This window comes from Mus caroli, chromosome 9, assembly GCF_900094665.2.
Source record: "Mus caroli chromosome 9, CAROLI_EIJ_v1.1, whole genome shotgun sequence".
NCBI lineage: Eukaryota > Metazoa > Chordata > Mammalia > Rodentia > Muridae > Mus > Mus caroli.
Window position 1 is genome coordinate 63078881 of NC_034578.1, and position 12265 is coordinate 63091145.

The following is a 12265-nucleotide window of genomic DNA, read 5'->3' on the forward strand; positions in this document are numbered from 1 at the left end:
AAAAAAAAAAAAAAAAAAAAAAGAGTCCCAGGTACATAGTAGTAAATGTCATTTCAACAATTTAACCACTTAAAAGACATGCATCCAAATGTTATACAGCAAGTCTCATCTATTAAAATCAAATCATGAATCCACGCAGATATGGAATAAAGTGTATTTTTCTAACTGTGTACTGATCTCCATGTCTTCTAATATGACAAAGACTAGAAGGCTAATTCTGTGTTAATTCTTTTAGTATTTGGGACACTTATATAAACTTAGTCAATTGTTACAATATTACATCTGTGTTATTCAAATTAAATGTCAAAACAAGCACAGTGCAGCTTTCATCCTGACATAATAGCCTGATGCAAGCTAGCGAACACTTAATAAGTACTTCAGATAATATTATAGCATGCTTGAGTCCTTATGAGCAGCACACTTCTTGTCTAACTTGTTTGTAAAATGTAAGCAGGTGTTAAGCCATACTTACAGCTTCAACTTTAAAACAGCCAGTATGTCTTAACTCTTCCTTTAAAAAAATTATTTTCTCCAAAACTCAGAAAACTGACCTTATTTCTTATAATTCTAGAATAGTAATTTTGTTTCCAGCAACACAGAATCAAATTAAGGAAAACTCTTAGTTTTGTTTTCTTTCTAATCAAGTCTCTTTTTGAAACCCTCTGATTACTCTGAGCCGGAGCCTCTGCCTGTCCTTCAGCTCTCACGTCAAAGCATTTTTTCCAGTACATTTGAAGAGTTTCAAATCATAATGCATATTCTTTATTGAAGAGTTTGTTGGATATTGAGAAGTGTATTACGTGCTCCCAGAAGACCTTCAGCTTCCTCCAACTACATCATCTTGACTGCCCAGAGACTGGTATACAATAATAGTGCAACAAATTGTTAGTCATTTCAAAAAATATTAAGTAATCGCCATCTGGTTTGCAAGACTTTTAAAACACTGTAGGCAAGCTCAAGCTAGTATTAATTTTCTAAATACAGAAGAGAGTACAAAGGTTCCAAAACTGGCTAGTAGCAACAGAAAACTGAAGGTGGGACTCGATTTAGGAACTATCGGTACTGGACCATGTCGCCCCTCCTGTAAATTCTGGGTCTTGCTTGATACAAACTACAACGTTCAAAGTAAGGAATTTCTAGGAAGCCAATCTGACTTGTTCATTCTCTCCACAATCTGTAAGCAAACCGATTCCTGGGACAGTCTTACAGGTCTAAATACTACTTTGCCACTTTCCTAGGAGAGTGGGTGGATTCTGGCATACTTACCTAGAGGCTAAACTGAATAAGTCTAAGCCAAAATTCAAACTCTAAAGACCGCAGTCCCTTTAATCATACTTTTCTTCTCAACATTTTAGTCCTCCCGGCTTTCCCGTTCGCCCTCCCATGGAGCTGCTTTCCCCCTCAGTCCCGGTGCCCATCTTACTGTATGATTTCCTCGCTGACATCCAGGGCGAAAGTTTTTCGCAACTGCTGTGTGCACCAGTGTACTAGCGGCTCCGGGTACGCCGCCCCAGCCACCGCCATCTTCCCCAACCGGAACCAGCTGGGCTACAAAAGCCTCTCGTCCCGCCCTAGACTAGTTCCCTTCGCAGCGCCGACCTCGTCGATGAAGGTTCCGCAAGCTTGCACCGCCAGGCTCGGTCACGCAGGCTTCGCTCAGCTTCCGGATCTACTTACAGGAGTGAGAAACGTGCTCAGATGATTCTTCACGAGGGGCAACTCCAGGACGACCAGTGACAACTGTGCTAAGAAGACAATACACACACCTATAAAAGAGCTGAAGACGGAATAAAAGAAAGTAGGACCACAAAGGATGGGTGCAGCCTTCAAATCTAGTCAGATTCTGATTATAGAACGTTTAAAACAGCGGTTGTCAGGAGTATATCAAGTCCAAAGCCTGCTTGTGGTACTAAGTGAACTCAAAGCCAGTCTTTTTTAGCGAGGTCCTCTCTCAAAATAAAAAGGAGGTGGACTCGAGGAAGACTAGGCAAAAAGTTGAGTGGTGGTACCCTGCCTCCTGAGTATCCAAGAATCTCAGTTCAATCCCCAGTTGGACAACCAAAGGAAAGCAAAAACCCCAGCACTTGTCAAGCCATTTGTAAGCACAGTACTAGTTTTTGATCTGAGGATGGTGGTTCTTATTTTTAGTTCTGTCTGTAATTGAGACTAGAATTTCGCTGCTATACCACATAAAGACTTACAAACATCTGGAGCTCAAGTTCCAAAGACTCTGGTCTCTTCCAGCCTCCACAGACACCAAAAATGCATGTAACACACATACATACATGCAGGCACTTACACATAAAAAATTTTTTTTAATTAAACAAAAAAATTTTAAATTAAAAATCTTGGAAAAATAAATTACATTAGCTGAGTGTGCTAGCACATACTTTTAACCCCAATATTCTAGCAGGCAAAAGGTAGATAGACTTTTGTTCAAGGCCAGCCTAGTTACTAGTGAAACCCTGTCTTTAAAATATTATTATATGCCAGGCAGTGGTGCTGCATGCCTTTAATCCCAGCACTTGGGAGGCAGAGGCAGGCGATTTCTGAGTTTGAGGCCAGCCTGGTCTACAGAGTGAGTTCCAGGACAGCCAGGACTACACAGAGAAACCCTGTCTCGAAAAACTCAAAAAAAAAAAAAAATTATCTATGTCAGTGGGCTACCACAAATCACAGTGCACATGTGGTGTCAGAGCACAGCTTGTGGGAGAGTACACTTGCCTTCTACCATATGGGTCCCGGGAATCAAACACAGGCAGTCAGGCTTGACAGCAAGAGCCTTTACCTTCCCAGCCATTTCACTGACAGAACAATTTAAAAAAAAAAAAAAAGCAAAATGTTAATAATTAATGATGAGAATAAATGTTCTTTTCATAATAATCTGATTATTATTATAGTGATTCAAATAATGTAACCTTTTCTATATTTATTAATTTCCATAGTTTAGCAGCTCAGTGGTAGAGACTGAACTTGATATCTAAGGCCTTGAGTCACATCCCCAGTAGCAAGATAAAAATTTAATCAGAAATTCCATTAACTCATGCACTTTTGTTTGTTTGTTTGGTTGGTTTGGTTTTTTGAGACAGGGTTTCTCTGTGTAGCCCTGGCTGTCCTGGAACTCACTCTGTAGACCAGACTGACCTTGAACTCAGAAATCTGCCTGCCTTTGCCTCCCTGGCAATTAAAGGCATGCACCACCACTGCCCAGCTGTTTTGTTTTGTTTTGTTTTTTTTCAAGTGTTTACATTTATTCTTTAAGATGTTTGTTTTGTAATGGGTGGATATGTTTCATGTAGAGATTGGAGAAGGGACACCTTGCAGGAGACAGTTCTGTTCTTCTGGCATGTGGGTCCTGAGAATGGATTTGGTAGCAAGTGTGCTTACCTGCTGTGTCATTTGCTCTCCCAACTACAACTCTTCTTAATGCATTGGGCCTCAACTCTCTGAGATTTTCATGTTTAAATCACATAGCTCTCTGTTTTATGTAACACAGAGAGTTTAATTTTATTTAGAGAAGGACTTCTCTAAAGCAATCTGTTTCGTTTTGTTTTGGTCTTTTGAGACAGGGTCTTTTGTAGTATGGGCTGTCCTGGAACTCTGGAACGGGCTCAATTCTGAGAGACCCTCCTGCCGCTGCCTGGAGCCCAATCACCATCTTGCTTCTCTCCTCTTTCGTCTCCTCCCCTCCTTCTAGATGGGGTTTACATATCCCAGGCTGGGCATGAGCTCACCAGTAGCTGAGGATAGCACTAACTTTTGATCATCCTGCCTCTGCTTTCCAAGGGCTGGGACTGCATTCATGTGCCATCATGCCAGCTTTATGTGGTGTTGGGAAGCAAACTAAGAGTTTTATGCCTACTAGGCAAGTATTATACCAATTGTGTCACATGCTCAGCTTCCAGAGTAGCCATTTTAATAAAAAAACATTTGGTATGTCTCATGCTTTTTTGTGTGTTCCTTCTCTAACTTGCATTCCCCATAAACATCATTGGTATTAAAAGACAAACAAAAGCAAGACAATGCTTAGAGCCTCCCTTTAACCCAAGCATTCAGGAGGCAGAGGCAGGCGGATATCTTTCAGTTTGGGCCCAGCCTGGTCTACAGAGTTAGTTCTAGGATGGCCAGGGCTGCACAAAGAAACACTGTTTCAAAAACAAACACAACTACAATAATATGTATATTTTCCCTGAGTGAAAAGGCATATTTGAAACTCTCTCTAGTCATTTGCTTGAAATGTAAAAGAAAAAAAAATTCTCTGAGTCCTTTCTTTGCAGGACTCGAGAATGTTGAGTTCAACTAGGCAATTCAGTCTGGAATAGAAGGCCTTTAAGTGAAAGGAAACAATGCCTTTTAAGAACCACTGTGCAGTCTGGCAGTGGGGAACACACCTTTGATCCCAGCACTTGGGAGGCAGAGGCAGGTAGATCTCTAAATTGGAGGCCAGCCTGGTCTACATTGAGTTCCAAGACAGCAGAGCTATACAGAGAAACCCTGTCTAGAAAAATAAAACAAGGGCTCAAGGGCTGGAGAGATGGCTCAGTGTTTAAGATCGCTGACTGTTCTTCTGAAGGTCCTGAGTTCAAATCCCAGTAACCACATGGTAGTCCACAACCATCCATAATGAGATCTGACACCCTCTTCTGGTGTGTCTGAGACAGCTACAGTGCACTTAGATATAATAATAAGTCTTTTGGGCTGGAGAGAGCAGGGGCAAATAGAAGGAATGGGGTCGTTTGACCAGGGTGAGCAGAGGCCCTGAATTCAATTCCCAGCAACCATCTGTACAGCTACAGTGTACTCATATACAAAAAATAAATAAATCTTTAAAAAAGAAAAACAAAACAAACTAAAAAGAAACACTGCATTTTCATGAGGGTGAAAGACAAGAATGGAATGTCTGTTGATTGACTTGTTGATTTTATGTGAGAATTTGGCAGTAATTTAACACTCCAGGGTTAAGATAAACTACAGGCAATTGCTAAGATTATAATGTTAATTTAATGACTGCCTAAACCTTTTCATTATTTTCACTTGAGTTGTTTGTCTAATTGTTTGGTTGTTCGATTTTCTTTTCTCTGTGTAGCCTTTGCCTTCCTGGACCTGATTCTGTAGAGTTCCAGGACAGCCTTGATTCACCTGCCTTTGCCTCCTGAGTGTTGGTTTGATTGAAGGCCTGCACCACAGCCTGACTCCTTTTTTCTTGATGATTTATTTTATGTGCATTGATTCCCATTTTGCCTGAGTTTGTCCGTGTCAATGTGTCAGCTCCCCTGGAGCTGGAGTTACAAACAGCTGTGAGCTGATATGGAGGTGCTAGGGATTGAACCTGTGTCCTCCAGGCCCGGAAGAGTAGTCAGTTCTCTTAACTGCTGGGTTACCTCTCCTGCTCCTGTGTTTTCAGTCTAGCTCTTTCCTTTCCTTCCTTCCTTCCTTTCATTTTTTAAATAAATTATTTATTTTTATTTTATGTGTATTGGCATTTTGCCTGCCTGCATGTCTGTGTGAGGGTGCCAAGTCACTTGGAGCTTGATTACAGTCAGGTATGAACTGCCAGCTAGTGCTAGGAATTGAACTGGGTTCCTCTGAAAAAGCAGCCAATACTCTCAACTACTGCGCCCCTTTTCTTTTCTTCCTTTCTATATATTTTTTTCTTTTTTAAAAAATATTGTGATCTAGCCCAGACTGGCAAAGAACTCACAATTTACCAGTCTCTCTGCTGCCTCAGAGCTGAGATTACAAGGTGCAGTAGGCCTGGCTTTAAAATCTTTAAATTGAATATACTATTAATTGTTAATTTGGTTAAGGCCCTGAGTAGATTTCATTGCTGTTCAAGCATAATTCACTGCAGAAAAGTAGTTCTGTGACATGCTGTAGGGTCATCTTTTAAGCAAGCATTAACAGACAGCATTCTGCAGCAAGCACATACGGTTTTGTTTCATGCATGGCATTCAGAACAAATACAAATTCTTAGGAATATTGTAATTTGAAACATGGGTCAGACAATATGATCTCTTTTTGATTATCCTCACGTGGGTTGGTGCTGTGACCCTTTTACATTTGGCATTAAAAAAATTCTTTGGCCATGCTTTTTAAAATGTATTTACTTATTTTTTATATGTGTATGGACAATTTGTCCAAAAAAATTTTTTTTTGTCTCATGCGATCTGAAAACGGTTTTTAAAACACTGTAAACTAAATAAACTAATTGAGTTTTCCTTTCTCCCGCCTCAGAAAGTTGTTTTAGAACACAGTAGAGCTCATCCTTAGGATACTAAACTTTAGTTATGATTAACATTGAAAAGTCCACTTAATTTTCACTTTCAGTGTTTAATTATCATGGATTTAACTCTGGTAACTTTTGAAGAAATTTTACAATCCCTATCTCTACTTGGTTTTATTTTGGCTAGTTCACAACCTATCTACCTCAGCTCCCACACTTGGCGCCCCCCTCCCCCCTGATCCAGAGTCCTAGCACCGCCTACCAGGAGGAGGTACAAATCACGACCAAAGGGGCTGATGGACTGGCCAGCAAAACCTTAAGTCTCGAGGCTGTCACTGCTGGACGCTGTCAATTGGTCCAGAGTGAAGGCGCGGAACCAATAAGAATCGCGGTTCTCGAGAGCTTGGAGCGCGCGGGAAAGAGACCCATTTAAACGGTGGCGGGAACATCATTTTCGGGTTCTTCTCTAATTGAGACATCTGCAATTGGGGTGTCGGTGAAAGTTGTCTCTTCCTGTGTGAACATGGTGCGGACCAAAGCAAACTACGTCCCAGGAGCCTACAGAAAAGGTAAATGATGCAGCAAGGTGGCAGGGGGTTCCCTAGGCAGCCTGTCCAGGGGTGGAGACTCCCATGGCTGCCTCCCATTGAGCAGCTAGAAGGCAGGCTCCTGGCCCTCACTGCTAATAAGCGACAGAGACCAGGCAAGGTCGTTTGCTGCTGTTCATCTCCCTCCTCTTTACTAGCCTGGGACTGTAGTAGAACAAAGCTCGGGGATCTGAACCCTCCCGCCTTTTCTGAACGCTCCTCTTTACCTCTCTTTGCAGCGGTGGCTTCTCAAGCCCCTAGGAAGGTGCTTGGCTCCTCCACCTTTGTCACCAATTCTTCAAGTTCGTCGAGAAAAGGTAGGAAGGGTCGTGGACGCTTCCAAAGTAACATCCCGAGAGCATCAGGCTGGGCACGGCAGTACTAACCTGTGTGGCCCTGACCCGGGGTGGATTTATTTTTACTTAGTTTCCTTCCTCTGGAATTTGTTTCCGTTGACATTCTCACACCTAAATTTCTTTCTCACCCTCTAAGGGAGCCTTAGTCTTTCAGCAGGCTTGGATGGGGATGAGGGTCCAATGGAAAACTCATGTCTTGGTGGTGAGGGGCTGTATATTATTAAACTTTTTTTTTTCTTTTCTGAATGGTGTTTTAAAAATTGTTAACAGTTACTATTTTCTTGGAGGCTACTTAAGTGTCTCCTCATTAGATTTATGGTGATGGTTGACAATACTACCACATTTCCGGTTAGGGGATGTATGTGAGTGTCTGTTTGACCATGCATGCAATCTTTGGGAACTGAACCCTGGGCCTTCCTTGCCCATGTTGAAGAAGTACCCTACCGCTGAGCTAACCACACTGCCCCAGTATAGTTTGCTTTTGTCTCTGCTTTTCCCTCCTCCCTTTTGTTCTCCCTCCTTCCCTCCCTTTTCCTTCTTCCAAGGTCTCATGTAGCCCAGGCAGGCCTCAAAATTTTTATGTACAAAGAACACCTTTGAACTCCAGATCCTTCTGCCCTCCATCTCCCCACTGCTGGAATAACACACACACACACACACACACACACGCCCTGGATGCAAGGTCTAGTCTGGGTTGGGAATCTAACCTAGGGCTTTCTGCATTTCAGGCTAGCCTCAAACTTGTTACGTAGCTAAAGCTGGCCTTCAACTTCTGATCTCTTTGTCTTTAAGATCTTCAATTTAGGGGATTCGCAGGTCAAACTTGGGTTTCCAGGATTGTAGGTGACACCATTCTCCTGTAATTATTTTTTAAAGGAGCAATTTTCTCCGAATTTTGATTTTACATTCCTATATTAAAATATAACCAGGAATGGGATTTTTCTTATGCAAAGGAGCTAGCAGCTTTGAAAAGTAGGATTTACTCTTATAGAAAACTTAACATTTCCCCTTCCCCAGGTATTGGGGATTGAATCTATGGCCTTGGACATTTCAGGCAGAGTCCATTGCTGAACTGTGTTCTTAGCTCTATCTGTAATGGAGAGAGGGCTTGGGATTGGAGTTTCAGTAATCTGCCTGCGTTGGCTTTGTGCTCTCTTGGTAATACACGCAAGTTTTGAACTTTGGATTCTTCTGCTTTGTCCTCCCAAGTAGCTGAGATTATAGGCCTCTGCCACTAGCCTGACTCACATTGTATATATTTTTTAACTAAATAACCTAATTGGTCTAAGAAACATACCTGAGTAGTAGGGCACTTGCCTAGCACATGATTCTGGGTTCAATCTTTGAACCAAATTTATACTCATAAACCCTCATAAATTAATAAACAAATAATAAATAAATAAATAAATCTGCTAAATTAAATTTGGACAGTTTATCCTACATGGCACAAATGAATATTAAGGAAAAATACATTTTATAAAATGTATTATTGTTGCTGGGGGGGGTTGGTATATGTGTTGTGGCACGAATAAGGCCTGAAGACAACTTCTGGGAGTTGGTTTTCTACTTCTACCTTTATGTGGTACCTTGAGATTCAGGACATCAGGCTTCTGCATCAAGTTATTAATATATAAATGTGTGTGTGAGACAGAGACAGAGACAGAGAGACAGAGACAGACAGACACCTGTGTATGGGTACTTGACATTGGATTCTATGGAGCTGGAATAATGAGCAGTTATGAACTACCTGATATGGGTGTTAAGAATCAAACTCTAGTCTTCGTTATTTAAGATTTATTTTATGAGTATTTTGCTCACTGTATATCTGTGTACTACATGTGTGCCCATATAGGCCAGAAGAAGGCATCAGATTTTCAGGATTGGAGTTATGAAGGTTTCAAGACACTATGTGGGAATGGAACCTGGGTAATCTGCAAGAAAAACACGTATGCTTAGCTGCAGAGCCCTTTCTCCAGCTCAGCTCTAGTATTCTGAGAAGCAGCAAGTGTTCTTTGCCACTGAGTATCTCTCAAGCCTTCATTTTCTAATTTACGATAGAACACGTTAATACCTGGACTATGATGCTAAAGATTGGCAGTGCCGGGGCTGGAGAAATGGCTCAGAGGTTAAGAGCACCCTTCCAGAGGTCCTGAGTTCAGTTCCCAGCACCCACACGGTGGCTCACAACCATCTGTAATGGGATTAGATGCCCTCTTCTGGTGTGTCTGAAGAAAGCAATGGTGTACTCATTACACATAAAAATAAATAAATAAATCTTTAAAAAATAAAAATAAAAACCAGAATGGCAATGCCAGGTGGTGGCGCACGCCTATAATCCCAGCAATCAGAGGGGTAGAGGCAGGTGGATCTCTGTGAGTTCGAGGCCAGCTTGGTCTACAGAGCAAGTTTCAGGACAGCCAGGGCTACACAGAGAAGCCCTGACTGAGGGTAGGGTGGAAAATGCCAATGACATTGGTTTTTATTTAGTTCTGTTTCTATTTTACAGCTGAAAATAAGTATGCAGGAGGGAACCCAGTCTGTGTGCGCCCAACTCCCAAGTGGCAAAAAGGCATCGGGGAATTCTTCAGGCTGTCCCCTAAAGATTCTAAAAAGGAGAACCAGATTCCTGAAGAAGCAGGAAGCAGTGGCTTAGGAAAAGCAAAGAGAAAGTAAGTGTTTATGTTCTGGAAAACAAGAAAATATCCTCCTAAAAATAAAAGACAAACGGGATAATAATTTTAAAGTTTCTTTCAGGACTAGTGAGAAAATGAAAACTGTGCTTTAATTTCTAATCATTTATGTCACTTTAAGATTTCAAATATTTTTCAAAAATTATTTACTTTTACTTAACTCTAAAGAGACTTGATTCCTCTTCATTTATTATTCCTCTAATTTTCATAGCTTTTTGTTTTGTTTTTTTATTTGTTTTTTTGAGACTGTCTCTGTATGTAGCCCAGGATTAACTGGAACTGTTTGCAATCCTCTGCCTCGGCTTGCTAAAGCGAGCACTGCACTGAGAAGTATGTCCGTGTGTCTGCCGTCCTCCTTCCCTCTCTTCCCTCCTTTGTCTCTTCTTTTTCTGCTTTTTTTTTTTCCCCAAAAGAAATTTCTATGTCAGTTCATCTAGTTTGGATTCCATTAAGCTCCTTATACTGCACACAATTACTAGTTAGAAACTGAGGGTGTAGCTCCGAGGAAGTCTGCTACTCAGCATGCCTGCAGTGCTAGGTTTAGTTTCCAATTCCAAGATAAGTAATAATACTAAATGTTGAACTTTCACAAGAAATATACAAATAAAATAGAGAAATTAAACAGAAATTCCTCTCTACAGAAACTATCCATAGTAATTCCATATTTTTTCTTGGTTTTTGTTTTTAGTCTTCTGTAAGTCCTTAAGAATTCTTTAAAATCTGTGGCTGGGGTTTTGTTTTGTTTTCCCTTGAGACAGAGTTTCTCTGTGCAGCTCGGGTTATGGTGGAATCCCACTCATTCTGTACACCAGATTGACCTCAAACTTGGGGATCTGGAGGCTGGAATTTTTTAAATGGTTTTTTTTTTTTTTTTTTTTTTGAGACAGGACCTCTATCATGTAGCTCTGGCCATTATGAAATTCACTATGCAAACTCAGCTAGCCTCACACTCAGAGAGTTTTATTTATCTGCCTTTCCAATGCTGGAATTAAAGGTGCCATCATGCAAGCTTGTTTTTAAGTTTTTAATGAAATGAGAATGCTAGTGATAAATTCTGAGCTAAAATTCTAAGTATGAAAGTATAATACTTGGGGCTAGAGAGATGGCTTGCTGCTTGCAGAGAACTGTGGTTGGTTCCCAGCACCTACACGGCAGCTCACAACTGTCTGTAATTTCAGTTCCAGGGGGTCTGATGCTTATTCTGACCCCTTGGGTTCCTACAGTATATGATGTACATCAATACAGTGGGGCACAAACACACATGTACCCATAAAAATAAATATACATAAAATGAAAATCTTTTTTAAAAAAGAAAAAGTTTACTCTGCTTTGCAAAATATATACACACACTATATGAAAATATAACAAGTACCAATAATTATTTATCTGGGTACAAACTTTGTTTCATGCTACATACTATGAACTTCTAACAATCAATGTCTATCTTGAAGTTGAAGTTGAAGTCTACTCAACTTCAGTAAGAATCACAAAAAAAGCTGGGCATGGTGTGACATGCCTTCCTTCCTTTATCCCACCACATAGGAGGCAGAGACAGGGAATCTCTGTGAGTTTGTGAGTCCAGCCTCGTCTACAGAGTGAGTTCCAAGACAGCTAAGGCTACGCAGAAAAACCCTGCCTTAAAAACCAAACCCAAGGGGCTGGAGAGATGGCTTAGTGTATAAGAGCACTGACAGAGGTCCCAGCAACCACATGGTGTCTCACAATCATCTGTAATGGGATCTGATGCCCTCTTCTGGTGTGTGTGAAGAGAGTGACAGTGTACTCACATATATTAAATAAATAAATAAATAAATAAATAAATACATCTTTAACAGGGAGTGGGGCTGGGGATATAGCTCAGTGGAGGAACACTTAGCATATTTGAGGCATTAGCTTCATTACTCTGCACCTAAAAGAAAAAATTAGGAAAAAATATTTGAATTCTTTCTTTTAGTTTCTAAGTATCAAAACCAAGATACATGCTATAAAGGGTGTGTGGAGTTCAGAGGACAACTTTCAGGAGTCAGTTCTCTTTCTACCTCTACACCGGTCTCAGGGACTGAACCCGAGGTGTTCAGAGTGAAATGACACGCAAGCACACTACCAGAGGAGCCATTCACTGCTCTCAAACTTAAGTTTCCTTCCTTCCTTCCTTTTCTTTCTTTTTTTTTTTTTTAAGATTTATTTATTTTATGTATATGAGTACAGATCCCATTACGGATGGTTGTGAGCCAAGATGTGGTTACTGGGAATTGAACTCAGGACCTCTGGAAGAGCAGTCAGTGTTCTTAACTGCTGAGCCATCTCTCCAGCCAACCCCCCTGTCCCGATTTTTTTAAGACAGTGTAGTGGCTATTCTTGGTTGTCAACTTGACTATATTTGGAATGAACTACAATCCAGAATTGGAA

The 12265-nt window shown here is 40.9% G+C and overlaps 2 protein-coding genes across 5 annotated transcripts in view; one reads left to right on the forward strand and one right to left on the reverse strand.

Moving 5' to 3' along the window:
• Window positions 1-12265, reverse strand: part of Trip4 (thyroid hormone receptor interactor 4) — an 85525-nt gene that overhangs the window by 54229 nt on the left and 19031 nt on the right. For 2 of the 4 annotated variants that reach the window (XM_029481783.1, XM_021172375.2), the window contains exon 2: window positions 1424-1745. In XM_029481783.1, coding sequence (XP_029337643.1) covers window positions 1424-1524 — 101 coding nt within the window. In that variant the 5' untranslated portion in view covers window positions 1525-1745. Of the gene's footprint in view, window positions 1-1423; window positions 1778-12265 lie in introns of all 4 variants that reach the window. The other 2 variants (XM_021172377.2, XM_021172376.2) reach the window with 2 other exon arrangements.
• The window catches only part of Pclaf (PCNA clamp associated factor), a 17080-nt gene continuing 11523 nt past the window's right edge, over window positions 6709-12265 (forward strand). Inside the window, exons 1-3 of the mRNA XM_021173193.2 lie at window positions 6709-6792; window positions 7050-7127; window positions 9673-9835. Of these exons, the coding sequence (XP_021028852.2) occupies window positions 6747-6792; window positions 7050-7127; window positions 9673-9835 (287 nt within the window). The 5' untranslated portion in view covers window positions 6709-6746. The remainder of the gene's footprint in view (window positions 6793-7049; window positions 7128-9672; window positions 9836-12265) is intronic.